At 70.1% G+C, this 26,711-nt stretch overlaps 1 protein-coding gene across 1 annotated transcript; it reads left to right on the top strand.

The window, feature by feature from the left end:
* Positions 1-1,745: 1,745 nt before the first annotated feature.
* On the top strand, positions 1,746-26,711 carry LOC142596922 (filamin-B-like; the record flags this gene model as incomplete). Its single annotated transcript, XM_075727375.1, is given in 8 exon segments — positions 1,746-1,804; positions 1,806-1,884; positions 6,776-6,891; positions 7,883-8,012; positions 11,330-11,506; positions 19,045-19,263; positions 21,945-22,163; positions 26,524-26,711. Coding segments are annotated over 8 exon segments (1,187 nt in total), but the record flags the coding sequence as incomplete, so codon positions are not given.

A 26,711-nucleotide genomic window follows, 5' to 3' on the forward strand; every position in this document is an offset into this window, starting at 1 on the left:
GGCATTTGGGGGGGTTTGGGGGGGGATGTGGGGGCATTTGGGGGGGTTTGGAGGGGATGTGGGGGGGATGTGGGGGCATTTGGGGGGGTTTGGGGGGGATGTGGGGGCATTTGGGGGGTTTGGAGGGGATGTGGGGGCATTTGGGGGGGTTTGGGGGGATGTGGGGGGGATGTGGGGCATTGGGGGGGTTTGGGGGGGGATGTGGGGGGGGATGTGGGGCATTTTGGGGGGGTTTGGGGGGATGTGGGGGCATTTGGGGGGTTTGGGGGGGATGTGGGGGCATTTGGGGGGGTTTGGGGGGGATATGGGGGCATTTGGGGGGGTTTGGGGGGGATATGGGGGGGATATGGGGGCATTTGGGGGGTTTGGGGGGATGTGGGGGCATTTGGGGGGGTTTTGGGGGGGATGTGGGGGGGATGTGGGGGCATTTGGGGGGGTTTGGGGGGGATGTGGGGGCATTTGGGGGGGTTTGGGGGATGTGGGGGCATTTGGGGGGGTTTGGGGGGGATGTGGGGCATTTGGGGGGGTTTGGGGGGATATGGGGGGGATATGGGGGCATTTGGGGGGGTTTGGGGGGATGTGGGGCATTTGGGGGGGTTTGGAGGGGGTTTGGGGGCGATGTGGGGGCATTTGGGGGGGTTGGGGGGATGTGGGGGCATTTGGGGGGGGTTTGGGGGGGATGTGGGGGCATTTGGGGGGGTTTGGAGGGGATATGGGGGGGATGTGGGGTCATTTGGGGGGTTTGGGGGGGATGTGGGGGCATTTGGGGGGGTTTGGGGGGGATGTGGGGGCATTTGGGGGGGTTTGGGGGGGATATGGGGGGCATTTGGGGGCATTTGGGGGGGTTTGGGGGGATGTGGGGGGGATGTGGGGTCATTTGGGGGGGTTTGGGGGGGATGTGGGGGCATTTGGGGGGGTTTGGGGGGGATGTGGGGCATTTGGGGGGGTTTGGAGGGGATGTGGGGGGGATGTGGGGGCATTTGGGGGGTTTGGGGGGGATGTGGGGGCATTTGGGGGGGTTTGGAGGGGATGTGGGGCATTTGGGGGGGTTTGGGGGGGATGTGGGGGGGGATGTGGGGGCATTTGGGGGGGTTTGGGGGGGATGTGGGGGGGATGTGGGGGCATTTTGGGGGGGTTTGGGGGGGATGTGGGGGCATTTGGGGGGGTTTGGGGGGGATGTGGGGGGGATGTGGGGGCATTTGGGGGGGTTTGGGGGGGATGTGGGGGCATTTGGGGGGGGTTTGGGGGGGATGTGGGGGCATTTTGGGGGGGGTTGGGGGGATGTGGGGTGCTATGGGGGGTTGGGGGGATGTGGGGGCAGTTGTTGGGGGGTTGGGGGCACTTAGGGGGTATGGGGGCAACGGGGGGTGGGTGCAAGGGGGTGCAAGGGGGCAGATATGGGTGCTGTGGGGGTGTAATGGGGGGTGGGTGCCATGGGGGGTGGGTGCTATGGGGGGGTGCAATGGGGGGTGGGTGCATTGGGGGGGTGCAATGGGGGGGGTGGGTGCTATGGGGGTGCAATGGGGGGGTGGGTGCCATGGGGGGTGGGTGCTGTGGGGGTGCAATGGGGGGTGGGTGCTATGGGGGGGTGCAATGGGGGGGTGGGGCGCATTGGGGGTGCAATGGGGGGGTGGGCGCATTGGGGGGGGGTGCAGGTGCAGGGGCGGGGGGGGGGGTGGTGCTGGCCGTAGGGTGCCATCAGCAGGCGGGGGGCACCCATGGGTGTCGGTGTGCCCCCCCCCCAGCCGAGTTCAGCATCTGGACGCGGGAGGCGGGGGCCGGGGGTCTCTCCATCGCCGTCGAGGGGGCCCAGCAAGGCCGAGATCGCCTTCGAGGACCGCAAGGACGGCTCCTGCGGCGTCTCCTACCTCGTCCAGGAGCCCGGTGGGTCTGGGGGACCCCCCCCGGCACCCCCAAACCTCCCCCGGGGCCTCAAACACCCCCCCCCGCACCCCCAAACCTCCCCCGGGTCCTCAAACACCCCCCGGGACCCCCAAACACCCCCCGGGTCCTCAAACACCCCCCCCGCACCCCCAAACCTCCCCCGGGTCCTCAAACACCCCCCCCCGGCACCCCCAAACCTCCCCCGGGTCCTCAAACACCCCCCGGGACCCCCAAACACCCCCCGGGACCCTCAAACATCCCCCGGCACCCCCAAACCTCCCCCGGGTCCCCAACCCCCCCCGGGGACCCCCAAACCTCCCCCGGGTCCCCAAAACCCCCCGGGACCCTCAAACATCCCCCGGGACCCCCAAACCACCCCCGGGACCCCCAAACACCCCCCGGGACCCTCAAACATCCCCCGGGACCCCCAAACTGCCCCCAGGTCCTCAAACACCCCCCGGCACCCCCAAACCTCCCCCGGGTCCTCAAACACCCCCCGGGACCCCCAAACACCCCCCGGGACCCTCAAACATCCCCCGGCACCCCCAAACCTCCCCCGGGTCCCCAACCCCCCCCGGGGACCCCCAAACCTCCCCCGGGTCCCCAAAACCCCCCGGGACCCTCAAACATCCCCCGGGACCCCCAAACCACCCCCGGGACCCCCCAAACACCCCCCGGGACCCTCAAACATCCCCCGGGACCCCCAAACTGCCCCCAGGTCCTCAAACACCCCCCGGCACCCCCAAACCTCCCCCGGGTCCTCAAACACCCCCCGGGACCCCCAAACACCCCCCGGGACCCTCAAACATCCCCCGGCACCCCCAAACCTCCCCCGGGTCCCCAACCCCCCCCGGGGACCCCCAAACCTCCCCCGGGTCCCCAAAACCCCCCGGGACCCTCAAACATCCCCCGGGACCCCCAAACCACCCCCGGGACCCCCAAACACCCCCCGGGACCCTCAAACATCCCCCGGGACCCCCAAACTGCCCCCAGGTCCTCAAACACCCCCCGGCACCCCCCAAACCTCCCCCGGGTCCTCAAACACCCCCCGGGACCCCCAAACACCCCCCGGGACCCTCAAACATCCCCCGGCACCCCCAAACCTCCCCCGGGTCCCCAAACCCCCCTCGGGGACCCCCAAACCTCCCCCGGGGTCCCCAAAACACCCCGGGACCCTCAAACATCCCCCGGGACCCCCAAACCACCCCCGGGACCCCCAAACACCCCCCGGGACCCTCAAACATCCCCCGGGACCCCCAAACTGCCCCCAGGTCCTCAAACACCCCCCCCCGGCACCCCCAAACCTCCCCCGGGTCCTCAAACACCCCCCGGGACCCCCAAACACCCCCCGGGACCCCCAAACACCCCCCGGGACCCTCAAACATCCCCCGGCACCCCCAAACCTCCCCCGGGTCCCCAAACCCCCCTCGGGGACCCCCAAACCTCCCCCGGGTCCCCAAAACCCCCCGGGACCCTCAAACATCCCCCGGGACCCCCAAACACCCCCCGGGACCCCCAAACACCCCCCGGGACCCTCAAACATCCCCCGGGACCCCCAAACTGCCCCCAGGTCCTCAAACACCCCCCGGTACCACCCAAACCTCCCCCGGGTCCTCAAACACCCCCCGGGGACCCCCAAACACCCCCCGGGACCCTCAAACATCCCCCGGCACCCCCAAACCTCCCCCGGGTCCCCAACCCCCCCCGGGGACCCCCAAACCTCCCCCGGGTCCCCAAAACCCCCCGGACCCTCAAACATCCCCCGGACCCCCAAACCACCCCCGGGACCCCCAAACACCCCCCGGGACCCTCAAACTGCCCCCGGGACCCCCAAACTGCCCCCAGGTCCTCAAACACCCCCCGGCACCCCCAAACCTCCCCCGGGTCCCCAAACCCCCCCGGGGACCCCCAAACCTCCCCCGGGTCCCCAAAACCCCCCGGGACCCTCAAACATCCCCCGGGACCCCCAAACACCCCCCGGGACCCCCAAACACCCCCCGGGACCCTCAAACATCCCCCGGCACCCCCAAACCTCCCCCGGGTCCCCAAACCCCCCTCGGGGACCCCCAAACCTCCCCCGGGTCCCCAAAACACCCCGGGACCCTCAAACATCCCCCGGGACCCTCAAACATCCCCCAGGACCCCCAAACTGCCCCCAGGTCCTCAAACACCCCCCCCCCCGGCACCCCCAAACCTCCCCCGGGTCCCCAAAACCCCCCTGGGTCCCCAACCCTCCCCCGGGGACCCCCAAACCTCCCCCCGGGTTCCGAAACCCCCCTCGGGGACCCCCAAACCTCCCCCGGGACCCTCAAACACCCCCCGGACCCCCAAACACCCCCCGGCACCCCCAAACCTCCCCCGGGTCCCCAAAACCCCCCTGGGTTCCCAACCCCCCCCCGGGACCCCCAAACACCCCCCCCGGGTCCCCAAACCCCCCACGGGGATCCCAAACCCCCCCGGGACCCCAAACCTCCCCCGGGGACCCCCAAACCCCCCCCAGATCCCCAAACCCCCCCGGGGACCCCCAAACCCCCCCCCAGATCCCCAACCCCCCCCCGGGGACCCCCAAACTTCCTCCGGGGACCCCCAAACCCCCCCCAGATCCCCAAACCCCCCCGGGTCCCCCAAACCTCCCCCGGGGACCCCCAACGCCCCCCCGGGGACCCCCAACCCCCCCCCCCAGATCCCCAAACCCCCTCGGGGACCCCCAAACCCCCCCCAGATCCCCAAACCCCCCCGGGGACCCCCAAACCTCCGCCCGGGACCCCCAAACCCCCCCCCAGATCCCCAACCCCCCCCCGGGACCCCCAAACCCCCCCCCGACGACCCCCAAACCCCCCCCGGGTCCCCAAACCCCCCCTGGGTCCCCAACCCCCCCCCAAGTCCCCCAACCCCCCCGGGGAGGGCACCCACCCCCTGCAAGGCTTTGGGTGCAGCCTCGTGCTGGGGGAGAGGGAGCCTCGTGCGAGGGCGTGTCCTCGTGCAAGGGTGTCCCCAAGGCAAGGGCCCTCCCCGTGCAAGGGTGTCCTCGTGCAAGGGCCCTCCCCGTGCAAGGGTGTCCTCGTGCAAGGGTGTCCCCGTGCAAGGGCCCTCCCCGTGCAAGGGTGTCCTCGTGCAAGGGTGTCCCCGTGCAAGGGCCCTCCCCGTGCAAGGGTGTCCCCGTGCAAGGGTGTCCTCGTGCAAGGGTGTCCCCGTGCAAGGGCCCTCCCCGTGCAAGGGTGTCCTCGTGCAAGGGTGTCCTCATGCAAGGGTGTCCCCGTGCAAGGGCCCTCCCCGTGCAAGGGTGTCCCCGTGCAAGGGTGTCCCCGTGCAAGGGCCCTCCCCGTGCAAGGGTGTCCTCGTGCAAGGGCCCTCCCCGTGCAAGGGTGTCCTCGTGCAAGGGTGTCCCCGTGCAAGGGCCCTCCCCGTGCAAGGGTGTCCTCGTGCAAGGGTGTCCCCGTGCAAGGGCCCTCCCCGTGCAAGGGTGTCCTCGTGCAAGGGTGTCCCCGTGCAAGGGCCCTCCCCGTGCAAGGGTGTCCTTGTGTGAGGGTGCCCCCGTGCAGGGGTGTCCCCGTGCCAGGGTGTCCCCAAGGTGAGGGAACTCCCCGTGCAAGGATGGCCCCGTGCGAGGGTGTCCCTGGGCGAGAGACGTCCCCGTGCAAGGGTGTCCCTTGTGCAAGGGCCCTCCCCGTGCAAGGGCCCTCCCCGTGCGAGGGTGTCCCCATGCAAGGGTGTCCCCGTGCAAGGGTGTCCCCAGGTGAGGGTATGTCCTTGTGCAAGGGTGTCCCTGTGCAAGGGTGTCCCCGTGCAAGGCTGTCCCCAGGTGAGGGTACGTCCTTGTGCAAGGGTGTCCCCGTGCAAGGGTGTCCCCGTGCAAGGGTGTCCCCAGGTGAGGGTACGTCCTTGTGCAAGGCTGTCCCCATGCAAGGGTGTCCCCGTGCAAGGCTGTCCCCAGGTGAGGGTACGTCCTTGTGCAAGGGTGTCCCCGTGCAAGGGTGTCCCCAGGTGAGGGTACGTCCTTGTGCAAGGGTGTCCCCGTGCAAGGGTGTCCCCGTGCAAGGCTGTCCCCAGGTGAGGGTACGTCCTTGTGCAAGGGTGTCCCCGTGCAAGGCTGTCCCCAGGTGAGGGTACGTCCTTGTGCAAGGGTGTCCCCGTGCAAGGGTGTCCCCGTGCAAGGCTGTCCCCAGGTGAGGGTACGTCCTTGTGCAAGGCTGTCCCCGTGCAAGGGTGTCCCCAGGTGAGGGTATGTCCTTGTGCAAGGGTGTCCCCGTGCAAGGGTGTCCCCGTGCAAGGCTGTCCCCAGGTGAGGGTATGTCCTTGTGCAAGGGTGTCCCCGTGCAAGGGTGTCCCCAGGTGAGGGTATGTCCTTGTGCAAGGGTGTCCCCGTGCGAGGGTGTCCCCGTTCAAGGGTGTCCCCGTGCAAGGCTGTCCCCAGGTGAGGGTACGTCCTTGTGCAAGGGTGTCCCCGTGCAAGGGTGTCCCCGTGCAAGGGTGTCCCCAGGTGAGGGTACGTCCTTGTGCAAGGGTGTCCCCGTGCAAGGCTGTCCCCAGGTGAGGGTATGTCCTTGTGCAAGGCTATCCCCGTGCAAGGGTGTCCCCAGGTGAGGGTACGTCCTTGTGCAAGGGTGTCCCCGTGCAAGGGTGTCCCCATGCAAGGGTGTCCCCAGGGGAGGGTATGTCCTTGTGCAAGGGTGTCCCCGTGCAAGGGTGTCCCCGTGCAAGAGTGTCCCCGTGTGAGGTGTCCCTGTGCAAGGGTGTCCCCGTGCAAGAGTGTCCCCGTGTGAGGTGTCCCTGTGCAAGGGTGTCCCCGTGCAAGAGTGTCCCCGTGCGAGGTGTCCCTGTGCAAGGCCGTCCCCGTGCGAGGCGTCCCTGTGCGAGGCGTCCCCGTGCGAGGCCGCCCGTGCCCCCCCAGGCGACTACGAGGTGTCCATCAAGTTCAACGAGGAGCACATCCCCGACAGCCCCTTCGTGGTGCCCGTGGCCTCCCACTCCGACGACGCCCGGCGCCTCACCGTCACCAGCCTCCAGGTACCGGCACCCCCGCACCCCCGGGCACCCCTGGGACCCCCCCCGGGCACCCCTGGGACCCCCGTGCACCCCTGGGACCCCCACAGCACCCCTGGGACCCCCGGGCACCCCTGGGACCCCCACAGCACCCCTGGGACCCCCACAGCACCCTGTCACCCCCCTGGGCACCCCTGGGACACCCATAGCACCCCTGGGACCCCCGGGGCACCCCTGGGACCCCCATGGCACCCCTGGGTCCCTTCTGGCACCCCTGGGACCCCCATGGCACCCCTGGGACCCCCGGGCACCCCTGGGACCCCTGGGAACCCCTGGGACCCCCCCGGGCACCCCTGGGACCCCCATAGCACCCCGTCACCCCCCTGGGCACCCCTGGGACCCCCACAGCACCCCGTCACCCCCCCGGGCACCCCTGGGACCCCCATGGCACCCCTAGGACCCCCACAGCACCCCTGGGTCCCTTCTGGCACCCCTGGGACCCCCGGGCACCCCTGGGACCCCCATAGCACCCCGTCACCCCCCTGGGCACCCCTGGGACCCCCATAGCACCCCTGGGACCCCCGGGCACCCCTGGGACCCTCACGGCACCCCTGGGACCCCCATAGCACCCCGTCACCCCCCTGGGCACCCCTGGGACCCCCACAGCACCCCTGGGTCCCTTCTGGCACCCCTGGGACCCCTGGGCACCCCTGGGACCCCCACAGCACCCCGTCACCCCCCCGGGCACCCCTGGGACCCCCATAGCAACCCTGGGACCCCCGTGGCACCCCTGGGACCCCCATAGCACCCCTGGGACCCCCACAGCACCCCTGGGTCCCTTCTGTCACCCCTGGGACCCCCGTGGCACCCCTGGGACCCCCATGGCACCCCTGTGCCACCCTTGGGTCCCTTCTGTCCCCCCTGGGACCCCCGTGGCACCCCCGTGGCACCCCTGGGACCCCCGCCCTGGTGCCCCCCCGTGCCCCCCGGTGACGGCAGCGCCGTGCCCCCGCAGGAGACGGTGACGGTGAACCAGCCGGCCTCCTTCGCCGTGCAGCTGAACGGGGCGCGCGGCGTCATCGACGCCAAGGTGCACACGCCCGCCGGCGTGGTGGAGGAGTGCTACGTCTCCGAGCTGGATAGCGGTGGGGACACGGGGCGTGGGGACACGGGGCGTGGGGCGTGGGGACACGGGGACACGGGGCGTGGGGACACGGGGCGTGGGGCGTGGGGACACGGGGACACGGGGCGTGGGGACACGGGGCGTGGGGCGTGGGGACACGGGGACACGGGGCGTGGGGCGTGGGGACACAGGGCGTGGGGACACGGGACACGGGGACACGGGGCGTGGGGACACAGGGCGTGGGGACACGGGACACGGGGCGTGGGGACACGGGGCATGGGGCGTGGGGACACGGGACATGGGGTGTGGGGCGTGGGGACACGGGGACACGGGGCGTGGGGACACGGGGACACGGGGCGTGGGGCGTGGGGACACGGGGACACGGGGTGTGGGGACACGGGACACGGGGCGTGGGGACACGGGACACGGGGCGTGGGGCGTGGGGACACGGGGACACGGGGCGTGGGGCGTGGGGTGTGGGGACACGGGGCGTGGGGCGTGGGGACACGGGGCGTGGGGCGCGGGGTGTGGGACACGGGGCGTGGGGACACGGGGACACGGGGCGTGGGGACACGGGGCGTGGGGACACGGGACACGGGGCGTGGGGCGTGGGGACACGGGGCGTGGGGCATGGGGCGTGGGGTGTGGGACACGGGGCGTGGGGCACAGGGTGCGGGGACATGGGGTGTGGGGCGTGGGGTGTGGGACACGGGGCGTGGGGACACGGGGACATGGGGCGTGGGGCGTGGGGACACGGGACACGGGGCGTGGGGACACGGGACACGGGACACAGGGCGTGGGGACACGGGACACGGGGCGTGGGGCGTGGGGACACGGGGACACGGGGCGTGGGGCGTGGGGTGTGGGGACACGGGGCGTGGGGCGTGGGGCGTGGGGACACGGGGCGTGGGGCGCGGGGTGTGGGACACGGGGCGTGGGGACACGGGGACACGGGGCGTGGGGACACGGGGCGTGGGGACACGGGGCGTGGGGCGTGGGGACACGGGACATGGGGCGTGGGGACACGGGGACACGGGGCGTGGGGACACGGGGCGTGGGGACACGGGGCGTGGGGCGTGGGGACACGGGGCGTGGGGACACGGGGACACGGGGCGTGGGGCGTGGGGTGTGGGGACACGGGGCGTGGGGCGTGGGGACACGGGGCGTGGGGCGCGGGGTGTGGGACACGGGGCGTGGGGACACGGGGACACGGGGCGTGGGGACACGGGGCGTGGGGACACGGGACACGGGGCGTGGGGCGTGGGGACACGGGGCGTGGGGCATGGGGCGTGGGGTGTGGGACACGGGGCGTGGGGCACAGGGTGCGGGGACATGGGGTGTGGGGCGTGGGGTGTGGGACACGGGGCGTGGGGACACGGGGACATGGGGCGTGGGGCGTGGGGACACGGGACACGGGGCGTGGGGACACGGGACACGGGACACAGGGCGTGGGGACACGGGGACACGGGGCGTGGGGACACGGGGCGTGGGGACACGGGGCGTGGGGCGTGGGGACACGGGACATGGGGCGTGGGGACACGGGGACACGGGGCGTGGGGACACGGGGCGTGGGGACACGGGGCGTGGGGCGTGGGGACACGGGGCGTGGGGACACGGGGACACGGGGCGTGGGGACACGGGGCGTGGGGCGTGGGGACACAGGGCGTGGGGCGTGGGGTGTGGGGACACGGGGCGTGGGGCGCGGGGTGTGGGACACGGGGCGTGGGGACACGGGGACACGGGGCGTGGGGACACGGGGACACAGGGCGTGGGGACACAGGACATGGGGCGTGGGGTGTGGGGACACGGGGCGTGGGGACACGGGACATGGGGCGTGGGGCGTGGGGTGTGGGACACGGGGCGTGGGGACACGGGACACGGGGCGTGGGGGACATGGGACATGGGGTGTGGGGTGTGGGACACGGGACACGGGGCGTGGGGACACGGGGCGTGGGGACACGGGGACACGGGGCGTGGGGCACGGGGTGCGGGGACATGGGGCGTGGGGCGTGGGGTGTGGGACACGGGGCGTGGGGACACGGGGACACGGGGCGTGGGGCGTGGGGACACGGGACACGGGGCGTGGGGACACGGGACACGGGACACAGGGAATGGGGACACGGGACACGGGGCGTGGGGACACGGGACACGGGACATGGGGCATGGGGACACGGGACACGGGGCGTGGGGCGTGGGGACACGGGGACACGGGGTGTGGGGACACGGGACACGGGGCATGGGGACACGGGACACGGGGCGTGGGGCGTGGGGTGTGGGACACGGGGCGTGGGGACACGGGGACACGGGGCGTGGGGACACGGGACACGGGGCGTGGGGACACGGGACACGGGGCGTGGGGCACGGGGTGCGGGGACATGGGGCGTGGGGTGTGGGACACGGGGCGTGGGGACACGGGGACACGGGGACACGGGGTCATGGGGACACGGGGTCATGGGGACACGAGGACATGGGGACATGGGGACATGGGGTCATGGGGTCATGGGGACACGGGGACATGGGGACACAGGGACACGGGGACATGGGGACATGGGGACATGGGGACACAGGGACACGGGGACACGGGGACATGGGGACACAGGGACACGGGGACATGGGGACATGGGGACATGGGGACACGGGGACATGGGGACACAGGGTCATGGGGACACGGGGACACGGGGTCATGGGGACACGAGGACATGGGGACATGGGGACACGGGGACACGGGGACATGGGGACACGGGGACACGGGGACACGGGGTCATGGGGACACGGGGACATGGGGACATGGGGACATGGGGACATGGGGACACGGGGACATGGGGACATGGGGACACGGGGACATGGGGACACGGGGACACGGGGTCATGGGGACACGGGGACATGGGGACACGGGGACATGGGGACACGGGGACACGGGGTCATGGGGACACGGGGACATGGGGACACGGGGTCATGGGGACACGGGGACACGGGGTCATGGGGACACAGGGACACGGGGTCATGGGGCCACGGGGACACGGGGTCATGGGGACATGGGGACACGGGGACACGGGGTCACGGGGTCATGGGGACATGGGGACACGGGGTCATGGGGACACGAGGACATGGGGACATGGGGACACGGGGACATGGGGACACGGGGTCATGGGGACATGGGGACACGGGGACACGGGGTCACGGGGTCATGGGGACACGGGGACACGGGGTCATGGGGACACGAGGACATGGGGACACGGGGACACGGGGTCATGGGGACATGGGGTCATGGGGCCACGGGGCCACGGGGCCACGGGGCAGGGGCGGGGCCGCGGGCGGGGGTGACGCGGTGCCCCCCAGACAAGTACGCCATCGGGTTCCTGCCGCGGGAGAACGGCGTGCACTCCATCGACCTGCGCTTCAACGGGCGCCACGTGCCCGGCAGCCCCTTCAACATCCGCGTGGGCGAGCAGAGCCAGGCCGGCGACCCGGGGCTCGTCACCGCCTACGGGCCCGGCCTGGAGGGCGGCCGCACAGGTGACACCGCCGGCCGCGGGCAAGGGCGGGCCATGGGGTGGCCACCGGGGTGGGGGAGGCGGGGTGCGGCGCTGGGGGTGGCCGTGGGGTGGAGGCCGTGAGTTGGTTGGTGGCCGTGGGGTGGGTGGTGGCCGTGGGGTGGGTGGTGGCCGTGGGGTGGTGGCCATGGGGTGGGTGGTGGCCATGGGGTGGTGGCCGTGGTATGGAGGCCATGACTCGGTTGGTGGCCATGGGGTGGTTGGTGGCCGTGGGGTGGAGGCCATGAGTTGGTTGGTGGCCATGGGGTGGGTGGTGGCCGCGGTATGGAGGCCATGACTCGGTTGGTGGCCATGGGGTGGTTGGTGGCCATGGGGTGGAGGCCGTGGTATGGAGGCCATGACTCGGTTGGTGTCCATGGGGTGGTTGGTGGCCGTGGGTTGGTGGCCATGGGGTGGTTGGTGGCCATGGGGTGGTTGGTGGCCATGGAGTGGTTGGTGGCCGTGGGGTGGAGGCCGTGAGTTGGTTGGTGGCCATGGGGTGGGTGGTGGCCATGGGGTGGTGGCCGTGGTATGGAGGCCATGAGTTGGTTGGTGGCCATGGGGTGCTTGGTGGCCGTGGGTTGGTGGCCATGGGGTGGTGGCCATGGAGTTTTTGGTGGCCGTAGGGTGGAGGCCGTGAGTTGGTTGGTGGCCATGGGGTGGTTGGTGGCCATGGGGTGGTGGCCGTGGTATGGAGGCCATGACTCGGTTGGTGTCCATGGGGTGGTTGGTGGCCGTGGGTTGGTGGCCATGGGGTGGTTGGTGGCCATGGGGTGGTGGCCATGGGGTGGTGGCCGTGGTATGAAGGCCATGACTCGGTTGGTGGCCATGGGGTGGTTGGTGGCCGTGGGTTGGTGGCCATGGGGTGGTTGGTGGCCATGGGGTGGTGGCCATGGGGTGGTGGCCGTGGTATGGAGGCCATGACTCGGTTGGTGGCCATGGGGTGGTTGGTGGCCGTGGGGTGGAGGCCGTGAGTTGGTTGGTGGCCATGGGGTGGGTGGTGGCCGCGGTATGGAGGCCATGACTCGGTTGGTGGCCATGGGGTGGTTGGTGGCCGTGGGTTGGTGGCCATGGGGTGGTTGGTGGCCATGGGGTGGAGGCCGTGGTATGGAGGCCATGACTCGGTTGGTGGCCATGGGGTGGTTGGTGGCCGTGGGTTGGTGGCCATGGGGTGGTTGGTGGCCATGGGGTGGTTGGTGGCCATGGGGTGGTGGCCATGGGGTGGTTGGTGGCCATGGGGTGGTGGCCATGGAGTGGTTGGTGGCCGTGGTATGGAGGCCATGAGTTGGTTGGTGGCCATGGGGTGCTTGGTGGCCGTGGGTTGGTGGCCATGGGGTGGTGGCCATGGAGTTTTTGGTGGCCGTAGGGTGGAGGCCGTGAGTTGGTTGGTGGCCATGGGGTGGTTGGTGGCCATGGGGTGGTGGCCGTGGTATGGAGGCCATGACTCGGTTGGTGTCCATGGGGTGGTTGGTGGCCGTGGGTTGGTGGCCATGGGGTGGTTGGTGGCCATGGGGAGGTGGCCATGGGGTGGTGGCCGTGGTATGGAGGCCATGACTCGGTTGGTGGCCATGGAGTGGTTGGTGGCCATGGGGTGGTGGCCATGGAGTGGTTGGTGGCCGTGGGGTGGAGGCCGTGAGTTGGTTGGTGGCCGTGGGGTGGGTGGTGGCCATGGGGTGGTGGCCGTGGTATGGAGGCCATGACTCGGTTGGTGGCCATGGGGTGATTGGTGGCCGTGGGTTGGTGGCCATGGGGTGGTGGCCATGGAGTGGTTGGTGGCCGTGGGGTGGAGGCCATGAGTTGGTTGGTGGCCATGGGGTGGGTGGTGACCATGGGGTGGTGGCCGTGGTATGGAGGCCATGACTCGGTTGGTGTCCATGGGGTGGTTGGTGGCCGTGGGTTGGTGGCCATGGGGTGGTTGGTGGCCATGGGGTGGTGGCCATGGGGTGGTGGCCATGGTATGAGGAGGCCATGACTCGGTTGGTGGCCGTGGGGTGGTTGGTGGCCATGGGGTGGTGGCCATGGGGTGGTGGCCATGGTATGAGGAGGCCATGACTTGGTTGGTGGCCGTGGGGTGGTTGGTGGCCATGGGGTGGTGGCCATGGGGTGGTGGCCATGGTATGAGGAGGCCATGACTCGGTTGGTGGCCGTGGGGTGGTTGGTGGCCATGGGGTGGTTGGTGGCCATGGGGTGGTGGCCATGGAGTGGTTGGTGGCCGTGGGGTGGAGGCCATGAGTTGGTTGGTGGCCATGGGGTGGTTGGTGGCCATGGGGTGGTGGCCGTGGTATGGAGGCCATGAGTTGGTTGGTGGCCATGGGGTGCTTGGTGGCCGTGGGTTGGTGGCCATGGGGGTGGTGGCCATGGAGTGGTTGGTGGCCGTGGGGTGGAGGCCATGAGTTGGTTGGTGGCCATGGGGTGGGTGGTGACCATGGGGTGGTGGCCGTGGTATGGAGGCCATGAGTTGGTTGGTGTCCATGGGGTGGTTGGTGGCCGTGGGTTGGTGGCCATGGGGTGGTTGGTGGCCATGGGGTGGTGGCCATGGGGTGGTGGCCATGGTATGAGGAGGCCATGACTTGGTTGGTGGCCGTGGGGTGGTTGGTGGCCATGGGGTGGTTGGTGGCCATGGGGTGGTGGCCATGGGGTGGTGGCCATGGTATGAGGAGGCCATGACTCGGTTGGTGGCCGTGGGGTGGTTGGTGGCCATGGGGTGGTGGCCATAGGGTGGTGGCCATGGAGTGGTTGGTGGCCGTGGGGTGGAGGCCATGAGTTGGTTGGTGGCCATGGGGTGGTGGCCATCGTGTGGTGGCCGTGGTATGGAGGCCATGAGTTGGTTGGTGGCCATGGGGTGCTTGGTGGCCGTGGGTTGGTGGCCATGGGGTGGTGGCCATGGAGTGGTTGGTGGCCGTGGGGTGGAGGCCGTCAGTTGGTTGGTGGCCGTGGGGTGGGTGGTGGCCATGGGGTGGTGGCCGTGGTATGGAGGCCATGACTCGGTTGGTGGCCATGGGGTGCTTGGTGGCCGTGGGTTGGTGGCCATGGGGTGGTTGGTGGCCATGGGGTGGTGGCCATGGAGTGGTTGGTGGCCATGGGGTGGAGGCCCTGAGTTGGTTGGTGGCCATGGGGTGGTGGCCATGGAGTTTTTGGTGGCCGTGGGGTGGAGGCCATGACTCGGTTGGTGGCCATGGGGTGGGTGGTGGCCATGGGGTGGTGGCCGTGGTATGGAGGCCATGAGTTGGTTGGTGGCCATGGGGTGGTTGGTGGCCGTGGGTTGGTGGCCATGGGGTGGTGGCCATCGTGTGGTGGCCGTGGTATGGAGGCCATGACTCGGTTGGTGTCCATGGGGTGGTTGGTGGCCGTGGGTTGGTGGCCATGGGGTGGTTGGTGGCCATGGGGTGGTGGCCATGGTATGAGGAGGCCATGACTTGGTTGGTGGCCGTGGGGTGGTTGGTGGCCATGGGGTGGTTGGTGGCCATGGGGTGGTGGCCATGGGGTGGTGGCCATGGTACGAGAAGGCCATGACTCGGTTGGTGGCCATGGGGTGCTGGTCATGGTACAAGGCCATGACTTGATTGGTGGCCATGGGGTGGTGGCCATGGGGTGGTGGCCATGGTACGAGGAGGCCATGACTCGGTTGGTGGCCATGGGGTGGTTGGTGGCCGTGGGGTGGTTGGTGGCCATGGGGTGGTGGCCATGGCACGAGGAGGCCATGAGTTGGTTGGTGGCCATGGGGTGGTTGGTGGCCATGGGGTGGTGGCCATGGCACGAGGAGGCCATGAGTTGGTTGGTGGCCATGGGGTGGTTGGTGGCCATGGGGTGGTGGCCATGGGGTGGTGGCCTTGGGGTGGTGGCCATGGTACAAGGAAGCCATGACTCAGTTGGTGGCCATGACTTGGTTGGTGGCCATGGGGTGGTTGGTGGCCATGAGGTGGTTGTTGGCCATGGGGTGGTGGCCATGGGGTGGTGGCCGTGGTACAAGGAGGCCATGACTCAAGATTGGTGGCCATGGGTTGTTGGCCATGGGTTGGTGGCCACGGGGTGGTGGCCATGGGTAGGTGGCCATGGGGAGGTGGCCATGGGGTGGTTGGTGGCCATGGGGTGGTGGCCAAGGGGTGGTTGGTGGCCATGGGGTGGTGGCCATGACTTGGTTGGTGGCCGTGGGGTGGTGGCCATGGTACGAGGAGGCCATGAGTTGGTTGGTGGCCATGGGGTGGTTGGTGGCCATGGGGTGGTGGCCATGGGGTGGTTGGTGGCCATGGGGTGGTGGCCATGGCACGAGGAGGCCATGAGTTGGTTGGTGGCCATGGGGTGGTTGGTGGCCATGGGGTGGTTGGTGGCCGTGGGGTGTTGGCCATGGGGTGGTTGGTGGCCGTGGGGTGGAGGCCGTGAGTTGGTTGGTGGCCATGGGGTGGTTGGTGGCCATGGGGTGGTGGCCATGGGGTGGTGGCCATGGGGTGGTGGCCGTGGTACAAGGAGGCCATGACTCAAGATTGGTGGCCATGGGGTGGTGGCCATGGAGTGGTTGGTGGCCATGGGGTGGTGGCCATGGAGTGGTTGGTGGCCGTGGGGTGGAGGCCGTGAGATGGTTGGTGGCCATGGGGTGGTTGGTGGCCATGGGGTGGTGGCCATGGGGTGGTGGCCGTGCTATGGAGGCCATGACTTGGTTGGTGGCCATGGGGTGGTTGGTGGCCGTGGGGTGGTGGCCGTGGTATGAAGGCCATGACTCGGTTGGTGGCCATGGGTTGGTGGCCATGGGGTGGTTGGTGGCCATGGGGTGGTGGCCATGGGGTGGTGGCCGTGGTATGGAGGCTATGACTCGGTTGGTTGCCATGGGGTGGTTGGTGGCCGTGGGGTGGAGGCCGTGAGTTGGTTGGTGGCCATGGGGTGGGTGGTGGCCGTGGGGTGGGTGGTGGCCGTGGGGTGGTGGCCATGGGGTGGGTGGTGGCCATGGGGTGGTGGCCGTGGTATGGAGGCCATGACTCGGTTGGTGGCCATGGGGTGGTTGGTGGCCGTGGGGTGGAGGCCGTGAGTTGGTTGGTGGCCATGGGGTGGTTGGTGGCCGTGGGTTGGTGGCCATGGGGTGGTGGCCATGGGGTGGTGGCCGTGGTACAAGGAGGCCATGACTCAAGATTGGTGGCCATGGGGTGGTGGCCATGGAGTGGTTGGTGGCCATGGGGTGGTGGCCATGGGGTGGTGGCCGTGCTATGGAGGCCATGACTTGGTTGGTGGCCATGGGGTGGTTGGTGGCCGTGGGGTGGAGGCTATGAGTTGGTTGGTGGCCATGGGGTGGTTGGTGGCCATGGGGTGGTGGCCGTGGTATGGAGGCCATGACTCGGTTGGTGTCCATGGGGTGGTTGGTGGCCGTGGGTTGGTGGCCATGGGGTGGTTGGTGGCCATGGGGTGGTGGCCATGGGGTGGTGGCCGTGGTATGAAGGCCATGACTCGGTTGGTGGCCATGGGGTGGTTGGTGGCCGTGGGTTGGTGGCCATGGGGTGGTTGGTGGCCATGGGGTGGTGGCCATGGGGTGGTGGCCGTGGTATGGAGGCCATGACTCGGTTGGTTGCCATGGGGTGGTTGGTGGCCGTGGGGTGGAGGCCGTGAGTTGGTTGGTGGCCATGGGGTGGGTGGTGGCCATGGGGTGGTGGCCGTGGTATGGAGGCCATGAGTTGGTTGGTGGCCATGGGGTGCTTGGTGGCCGTGGGTTGGTGGCCATGGGGTGGTTGGTGGCCATGGGGTGGTGGCCATGGAGTGGTTGGTGGCCATGGGGTGGAGGCCATGGAGTTTTTGGTGGCCGTGGGGTGGAGGCCATGAGTTGGTTGGTGGCCATGGGGTGGGTGGTGGCCATGGGGTGGTGGCCGTGGTATGGAGGCCATGAGTTGGTTGGTGGCCATGGGGTGGTTGGTGGCCGTGGGTTGGTGGCCATGGGGTGGTGGCCATGGGGTGGTGGCCGTGGTATGGAGGCCATGACTCGGTTGGTGTCCATGGGGTGGTTGGTGGCCGTGGGTTGGTGGCCATGGGGTGGTGGCCATGGGGTGGTGGCCATGGTATGAGGAGGCCATGACTTGGTTGGTGGCCGTGGGGTGGTTGGTGGCCATGGGGTGGTTGGTGGCCATGGGGTGGTGGCCATGGGGTGGTGGCCATGGTATGAGGAGGCCATGACTCGGTTGGTGGCCATGGGGTGCTGGTCATGGTACAAGGCCATGACTTGATTGGTGGCCATGGGTTGGTGGCCATGGGGTGGTGGCCATGGTACGAGGAGGCCATGACTCGGTTGGTGGCCATGGGGTGGTTGGTGGCCATGGGGTGGTGGCCATGGCACGAGGAGGCCATGAGTTGGTTGGTGGCCATGGGGTGGTTGGTGGCCATGGGGTGGTGGCCATGGGGTGGTGGCCTTGGGGTGGTGGCCATGGTACAAGGAAGCCATGACTCAGTTGGTGGCCATGACTTGGTTGGTGGCCATGGGGTGGTTGGTGGCCATGAGGTGGTTGTTGGCCATGGGGTGGTGGCCATGGGGTGGTGGCCGTGGTACAAGGAGGCCATGACTCAAGATTGGTGGCCATGGGTTGTTGGCCATGGGTTGGTGGCCACGGGGTGGTGGCCATGGGTAGGTGGCCATGGGGAGGTGGCCATGGGGTGGTTGGTGGCCATGGGGTGGTGGCCAAGGGGTGGTTGGTGGCCATGGGGTGGTGGCCATGACTTGGTTGGTGGCCGTGGGGTGGTGGCCGTGGTACGAGGAGGCCATGAGTTGGTTGGTGGCCATGGGGTGGTTGGTGGCCATGGGGTGGTGGCCATGGGGTGGTTGGTGGCCATGGGGTGGTGGCCATGGCACGAGGAGGCCATGAGTTGGTTGGTGGCCATGGGGTGGTTGGTGGCCATGGGGTGGTTGGTGGCCGTGGGGTGTTGGCCATGGGGTGGTTGGTGGCCGTGGGGTGGAGGCCGTGAGTTGGTTGGTGGCCATGGGGTGGTTGGTGGCCATGGGGTGGTGGCCATGGGGTGGTGGCCGTGGTACAAGGAGGCCATGACTCAAGATTGGTGGCCATGGGATGGTGGCCATGGGTTGGTGGCCATGGGTTGGTGGCCATGGGGTGGTGGCCATGGGTAGGCGGCCATGGGATGGTGGCCATGGGGTGGTGGCCAAGGGGTGGTGGCCATGACTTGGTTGGTGGCCGTGGGGTGGTGGCCATGGTACGAGGAGGCCATGACTCAAGATTGGTGGCCATGGGTTGGTGGCCACGGGGTGGTGGCCATGGGTTGGTGGCCGCGGGGTGGTGGCCATGGGGAGGTGGCCATGGGATGGTGGCCATGGGGTGGTGGCCAAGGGGTGGTGGCCATGACTTGGTTGGTGGCCGTGGGGTGGTGGCCATGGTACGAGGAGGCCATGACTCAAGATTGGTGGCCATGGGTTGGTGGCCACGGGGTGGTGGCCATGGGTTGGTGGCCGTGGGGTGGTGGCCACGGGGTGGTGGCCACGGGATGGCGGGCAGCGGCGGTTGCCCGGCCCCGACGCGGCCCCTGACCCGCGTGTGGCAGGCGTGTGCTCGGAGTTCCTGGTGAAGACGGCCAACGCGGGGGCGGGCGCGCTGGCCGTCACCATCGACGGCCCCTCCAAGGTGAAGCTGGACTGCGTGGAGTGCGCCGAGGGCCACCGCGTCACCTACACCCCCATGGCCCCCGGCAACTACCTCATCTCCATCAAGTACGGTGGCCCCCACCACATCGTCGGTAGCCCCTTCAAGGCCAAGGTCACCGGTACGGAGCCGGGGTTGGGGGGGGGGGACACACGGGGAGGGGCGACAAGGGGGGTCCCCAAGGCGGGGTGACAAGGGGTCCATGGGGTGGTGGGGGTCCCATGGGTGGTGGGCTCAGGGGGTCGCCAAGGTCATGTGACAGGGGGTCCCCTGGGTGGCACCATGGGGGTCCCCAGGGGGGTGGGCTCAGGGGGTCCCCAAGGTCACGTGGCAGGGGGTCCCAAGGGTGACAGGATTGGGGGTCCCCAGGGTCACCTGACAGGGGGTCCCCAGGGTGGCACCATGGGGGTCCCAAGGGGGGTGGGATCAGGGGGTCCCCAGGGTCACCTGACAGGGGGTCCCCAAGGTCATGTGACAGGGGGTCCCCAGGGTGGCACCATGGGGGGGGTCCCCAGGGTGGTGGGATCAGGGGGTCCCCAAGGTCATGTGACAGGGGGTCCCCAGGGGGGTGGGATCAGGGGGTCCCCAGGGTCATGTGACAGGGGGTCCCCAGGGGGGTGGGATCAGGGGGTCCCCAGGGTCATGTGACAGGGGGTCCCCAGGGGGGTGGGATCAGGGGGTCGCCAAGGTCATGTGACAGGGGGTCCCCAGGGGGGTGGGATCAGGGGGTCCCCAGGGTCATGTGACAGGGGGTCCCCAGGGTGACAGGATGGGGGTCCCCAGGGTCACGTGACAGGGGGTCCCCAGGGTGACAGGATTGGGGGGTCCCCAGGGTGGTGGGATCAGGGGGTCCCCAGGGTCACCTGACAGGGGGTCCCCAGGGTGGCACCATGGGGGTCCCCAGGGTGGTTGGATCAGGGGGTCCCCAGGGTCACGTGACAGGGGGTCCCCAGGGTCATGTGACATGGGGTCCGCAGGGTGACAGGATTGGGGGTCCCCAGGGGGGTGGGCTAAGGGGGGCCCCAGGGTCACGTGACAGGGGGTCCCCAGGGTGACAGGATGGGGGGGTCCCCAGGGTGGTGGGATCAGGGGGTCCCCAGGGTCACGTGACAGGGGGTCCACAGGGTGACAGGATTGGGGGGTCTCCAGGGTGGTGGGCTAAGGGGGTCCCCAGGGTCACGTGACATGGGGTTCCCAGGGTGACAGGATGGGGGGGGTCCCCAGGGTCACGTGACAGGGGGTCCGCAGGGGGGCACCATGGGGGTCCCCAGGGTGGTGGGCTAAGGGGGTCCCCAGGGTCACCTGACAGGGGGTCCCCAAGGTCATGTGACAGGGGGTCCCCAGGGTGGTGGGCTAAGGGGGGTCCCCAGGGTCACGTGACAGGGGGTCCCCAGGGTGACAGGATGGGGGTCCCCAGGGTGGTGGGATCAGGGGGTCCCCAAGGTCACGTGACAGGGGGTCCCAAGGGTGACAGGATTGGGGGTCCCCAGGGGGGTGGGCTAAGGGGGTCCCCAGGGTCACCTGACAGGGGGTCCGCAGGGTGACAGGATTGGGGGGTCCCCAGGGTGGTGGGCTCAGGGGGTCCCCAGGGTCACCTGACAGGGGGTCCCCAGGGTGGTGGGATCAGGGGGTCACCAGGATCATGTGACAGGGGGTCCCCAGGGTGGTGGGATCAGGGGGTCCCCAGGGTCACCTGACAGGGGGTCCCCAGGGTGGCACCATGGGGGTCCCCAGGGTGGTGGGATCAGGGGGTCCCCAGGGTCATGTGACAGGGGGTCCCCAGGGTGGCACGATGGGGGGGGTCCCCAGGGTGGTGGGCTCAGGGGGTCGCCAAGGTCATGTGACAGGGGGTCCCCAGGGTGATGGGATCAGGGGGTCCCCAAGGTCATGTGACAGGGGGTCCCCAGGGTGGTGGGATCAGGGGGTCCCCAGGGTCACCTGACAGGGGGTCTCCAGGGTGGCACCATGGGGGTCCCCAGGGTGGTGGGATCAGGGGGTCCCCAGGGTGGTGGGATCAGGGGGTCGCCAGGGTCACGTGACAGGGGGTCCCCAGGGTGACAGGATGGGGGTCCCCAGGGTCATGTGACAGGGGGTCCGCAGGGTGGCACGATGGGGGTCCCCAGGGTGGTGGGCTAAGGGGGTCGCCAGGGTCACGTGACAGGGGGTCCCCAGGGTGACAGGATGGGGGGGGGTCCCCAGGGTGACAGGATTGGGGGGTCCCCAGGGTGGTGGGATCAGGGGGTCCCCAGGGTCACCTGACAGGGGGTCCCCAGGGTGGCACCATGGGGGTCCAAGGGGGGTGGGATCAGGGGGTCCCCAGGGTCATGTGACAGGGGGTCCCCGGGGTGGCACCATGGGGGGGGTCCCAGGGGGGTGGGATCAGGGGGTCCCCAAGGTCATGTGACAGGGGGTCCCCAGGGTGATGGGCTCAGGGGGTCCCCAAGGTCATGTGACAGGGGGTCCCCAGGGTGGTGGGCTCAGGGGGTCCCCAAGGTCATGTGACAGGGGGTCCCCAGGGTGACAGGATGGGGGGTCCCCAGGGTCACGTGACAGGGGGTCCCCAGGGTGGTGGGATCAGGGGGTCCCCAAGGTCATGTGACAGGGGGTCCCCAGGGTGCCAGCATGGGGGGTCCGCAGGCTGCCACACTGGGGACCCCCAGGACGGCACGACGGGGGTCCCCGGGGGGGTGGGGGGGTGGCAGCCCGATGGGTGCCCCGGGGGGGTCCCCCCAAAGCGGTGGGCAGAGTGGGGGGTGCCCCATGGCGGGGGGGGTGCTGACGGCATCCCCCCCCCCCCCCCAGGCCCGCGTCTCTCGGGGGGCCACAGCCTGCACGAGACGTCGACGGTGATGGTGGAGACGGTGACGCGGGGCGGGGCGGCGACGGCGCGGGGACCCCCGGCTTTCGGGGGGCTCCCCAAATTCTCCTCGGACGCGGGGAAGGTGGTGGCGCGGGGGCCGGGGTTGGCCACCGCTTTCCTCGGCCAGAAGAACCATTTCACCGTCGACTGCAGCAAGGCCGGTGCGTGGGGAGGGGGCTCGGGGGGTCCTGGGGGGTCCTGGGAGGGGAGGTGATGGGTCAGCAGGGGGTTCTGGGGGGCTTCTGGGGGGTCTGGGGGGTCCTGGGGGTCCTAGGGGGTCCTGGGAGGGGAGGTGATGGGTCAGCAGGGGGGTTTTGGGGGGTCCTGAGGGGTTTTGGGGGGTCTGGGGGGCTCTTGGGGTCCTGGGGGGGAGGTGATGGGTCAGCAGGGGGGTTCTGGGGGTCTTGGGGGTCCCGGGGGGGTTCTGGGGGGTCCTGGGGGGTCCTGGGAGGGGAGGTGATGGGTCATTGGGGGTTCTGGGGGGCTTCTGGGGGGTCTGGGGGGTCCTGGGGGGTCCTGGGGGGTCCTGGGAGGGGAGGTGATGGGTCAGCAGGGGGGTTTTGGGGGGTCCTGAGGGGTTTTGGGGGGTCTGGGGGGCTCTTGGGGGTCCTGGGGGGGAGGTGATGGGTCAGCAGGGGGTTCTGGGGGGGCTTCTGGGGGGTCTAGGGGGTCCTGGGGGGTCCTGGGAGGGGAGGTGATGGGTCATTGGGGTTCTGGGGGGCTTCTGGGGGGTCTGGGGGGTCCTGGGGGTCCTAGGGGGTCCTGGGAGGGGAGGTGATGGGTCAGCAGGGGGGTTTTGGGGGGTCCTGAGGGGTTTTGGGGGGTCTGGGGGGCTCTTGGGGGTCCTGGGGGGAGGTGATGGGTCAGCAGGGGGGTTTTGGGGGGTCCTGAGGGGTTTTGGGGGGGTCTGGGGGGCTCTTGGGGGTCCTGGGGGGGAGGTGATGGGTCAGCAGGGGGGTTCTGGGGGGTCTTGGGGGTCCCGGGGGGGTTCTGGGGGGTCCTGGGGGGTCCTGGGAGGGGAGGTGATGGGTCATTGGGGGTTCTGGGGGGCTTCTGGGGGGTCTGGGGGGTCCTGGGGGGTCCTGGGGGGTCCTGGGAGGGGAGGTGATGGGTCAGCAGGGGGGTTTTGGGGGGTCCTGAGGGGTTTTGGGGGGTCTGGGGGGCTCTTGGGGGTCCTGGGGGGGAGGTGATGGGTCAGCAGGGGGTTCTGGGGGGCTTCTGGGGGGTCTAGGGGGTCCTGGGGGGTCCTGGGAGGGGAGGTGATGGGTCATTGGGGGTTCTGGGGGGCTTCTGGGGGGTCTGGGGGGTCCTGGGGGGTCCTAGGGGTCCTGGGAGGGGAGGTGATGGGTCAGCAGGGGGGTTTTGGGGGGTCCTGAGGGGTTTTGGGGGGTCTGGGGGGCTCTTGGGGGTCCTGGGGGGGAGGTGATGGGTCAGCAGGGGGGTTCTGGGGGGTCTTGGGGGTCCTGGGGGGGTTCTGGGGGGTCCTGGGGGGTCTTGGGAGGGGAGGTGATGGGCCAGCAGGGGGGTTCTGGGGGGCTTCTGGGGGGTCTAGCGGGGTCTTGGGGGTCCTGGGAGGGGAGGTGATGGGTCAGCAGGGGGTTCTGGGGGGCTTCTGGGGGGTCTGGGGGGTCCTGGGGGGTCCTGGGGGGTCCTGGGAGGGGAGGTGATGGGTCAGCAGGGGGGTTTTGGGGGGTCCTGAGGGTTTTGGGGGGTCTGGGGGGTCTTGGGGGTCCTGGGGGGGTTCTGGGGGGTCCTGGGGGGTCCTGGGTGGGGAGGTGATCGGTCAGCAGGGGGGTTCTGGGGGGCTTCTGGGAGGTCTAGGAGGGTCTTGGGGGTCCTGGGAGGGGAGGTGATGGGTCAGCAGGGGGTTCTGGGGGCTTCTGGGGGGTCTGGGGGGTCCTGGGGGGTCCTAGGGGGCCCTGGGAGGGGAGGGGATGGGTCAGCAGGGGGGTTTTGGGGGGTCCTGAGGGGTTTTGGGGGGTCTGGGGGGCTCTTGGGGGTCCTGGGGGGGAGGTGATGGGTCAGCAGGGGGGTTCTGGGGGGTCTTGGGGGTCCTGGGGGGGTTCTGGGGGGTCCTGGGGGGTCTTGGAGGGGAGGTGATGGGCCAGCAGGGGGGTTCTGGGGGGCTTCTGGGGGGTCTAGCGGGGTCTTGGGGGTCCTGGGAGGGGAGGTGATGGGTCAGCAGGGGGTTCTGGGGGGCTTCTGGGGGGTCTGGGGGGTCCTGGGGGGTCCTAGGGGGTCCTGGGAGGGGAGGTGATGGGTCAGCAGGGGGGGGGTCTGGGGGATCTGGGGGGTCCTGGGGGGTCCTAGGGGGTCCTGGAGGGGAGGTGATGGGTCAGCATGGGGGTTTTGGGGGGTCCTGAGGGGTTTTGGGGGGTCTGGGGGGCTCTTGGGGGTCCTGGGAGGGGAGGTGATGGGTCAGCAGGGGGGGGGTCTGGGGGGTCTTGGGGGTCCTGGGGGGGTTCTGGGGGGTCCTGGGGGGTCCTGGGTGGGGAGGTGATGGGTCAGCAGGGGGGTTCTGGGGGGCTTCTGGGGGGTCCTGGGGGGTCTTGGGGGTCCTGGGAGGGGAGGTGGTGGGTCAGCAGGGGGTTCTGGGGGGCTTTTGGGGGGTCTTGGGGGTCCTGGGGGGGTTCTGGGGGGTCCTGGGGGGTCCTGGGAGGGGAGGTGATGGGTCAGCAGGGGGGTTCTGGGGGGCTTCTGGGGGGTCTAGGGGGGTCTTGGGGGTCCTGGGAGGGGAGGTGATGGGTCAGCAGGGGGTTCTGGGGGGCTTCTGGGGGGTCTGGGGGGTCCTGGGGGGTCCTAGGGGGCCCTGGGAGGGGAGGTGATGGGTCAGCAGGGGGGTTTTGGGGGGTCCTGAGGGGTTTTGGGGGGTCTGGGGGGCTCTTGGGGGTCTTGGGAGGGGAGGTGATGGGTCAGCAGGGGGGGGGTCTGGGGGGTCTTGGGGGTCCTGGGGGGGTTCTGGGGGGTCCTGGGGGGTCCTGGGAGGGGAGGTGATGGGCCAGCAGGGGGGTTCTGGGGGGCTTCTGGGGGGTCTAGCGGGGTCTTGGGGGTCCTGGGAGGGGAGGTGGTGGGTCAGCAGGGGGTTCTGGGGGGCTTTTGGGGGGTCTTGGGGGTCCTGGGGGGGTTCTGGGGGGTCCTGGGGGGTCCTGGGAGGGGAGGTGATGGGTCAGCAGGGGGTTCTGGGGGGCTTCTGGGGGGTCTGGGGGGTCCTGGGGGGTCCTAGGGGGCCCTGGGAGGGGAGGTGATGGGTCATTGGGGGGGTCCAGAAGGGCCCTGAGGGGTTCCGGGCGGTCTGGGGGGGTCTTAGGGGTCCTGGGAGGGGAGGTGATGGGTCAGCAGGGGGGGTTTTGGGGGGTCCTGAGGGGTTTTGGGGGGTCTGGGGGGGTCCTGGGGTCTTGGGAGGGGAGGTGATGGGTCAGCAGGGGGGGGTCTGGGGGGTCTTGGGGGTCCTGGGGGGGTCCTCGGGCGTCCTGGGTGGGGAGGTGATGGGCCAGCAGGGGGGTTCTGGGGGGCTTCTGGGGGGTCTAGGGGGGTCTTGGGGGTCCTGGGAGGGGAGGTGATGGGTCAGCAGGGGGTTCTGGGGGGCTTCTGAGGGGTCTGGGGGGTCCTGGGGGGTCCTAGGGGGTCCTGGGAGGGGAGGTGATGGGTCAGCAGGGGGGTTTTGGGGGGTCCTGAGGGGTTTTGGGGGGTCTGGGGGGCTCTTGGGGGTCCTGGGGGGGAGGTGATGGGTCAGCAGGGGGGTCTTGGGGGTCCTGGGGGGTCCTGGGTGGGGAGGTGATGGGTCAGCAGGGGTTCTGGGGGGCTTCTGGGGGGTCTAGGGGGGTCCTAGGGGGTCCTGGGAGGGGAGGTGATGGGTCATTGGGGGGGTCCAGGAGGGCCCTGAGGGGTTCTGGGGGGTCTGGGGGGGTCTTGGGGGTCCTGGGAGGGGAGGTGATGGGTCAGCAGGGGGGGTCTGGGGGGTCTTGGGGGTCCTGGGGGGTCCTGGGTGGGGAGGTGATGGGTCATTGGGGGTTCTGGGGGGCTTCTGGGGGGTCTGGGGGGGTCTTAGGGGTCCTGGGAGGGGAGGTGGTGGGTCATTGGGGGGGTCCAGGGGGGTCCTGAGGGGTTTCGGGGGGTCTGGGGGGGTCCTGGGGTCTTGGGAGGGGAGGTGATGGGTCAGCAGGGGGGTTCTGGGGGGTTCTGGGGGGTCCTGGGGGTCCTTGGGGGTCCTGGGAGGGGGGGCTGATGGGTCAGCAGGGGGGTCCTGGGGGGTCCTGGGGGTCTTGGGGGTCCTGGGAGGGGAGGTGGTGGCTCAGCAGGGGGTCCTGGGGGGTCCTGGGGGTCCTGGGAGGGGAGGTGATGGGTCATTGGGGGGGTCCAGCGGGGTTCTGGGGGGTCCTGGGGGGTCCTGGGGGGTCCTGGGGGGTCTTGGGGGTCCTGGGAGGGGCAGTGATGGGCCAGAGGGGGGGTCCAGGGAAGTTCTGGGGTGTCCTGGGGGGTCTCAGGGGGTCCAGAGCACCCATCCTTGCCCCCCCCCCGCAGGCACCAACATGCTGATGGTGGGGGTCCACGGCCCCAAGACCCCCTGCGAGGAGGTTTACGTCAAGCACGTGGGCAACCGCGTCTACAACGTCACGTACACCGTGAAGGAGAAAGGCGACTACGTCCTCATCCTGCGCTGGGGGGACGACAACGTCCCCGGCAGCCCCTACCGCGTCACCGTCCCCTGA

The sequence above is a fragment of the Pelecanus crispus genome, unplaced genomic scaffold, assembly GCF_030463565.1.
Source record: "Pelecanus crispus isolate bPelCri1 unplaced genomic scaffold, bPelCri1.pri SCAFFOLD_233, whole genome shotgun sequence".
Taxonomy (NCBI): domain Eukaryota; kingdom Metazoa; phylum Chordata; class Aves; order Pelecaniformes; family Pelecanidae; genus Pelecanus; species Pelecanus crispus.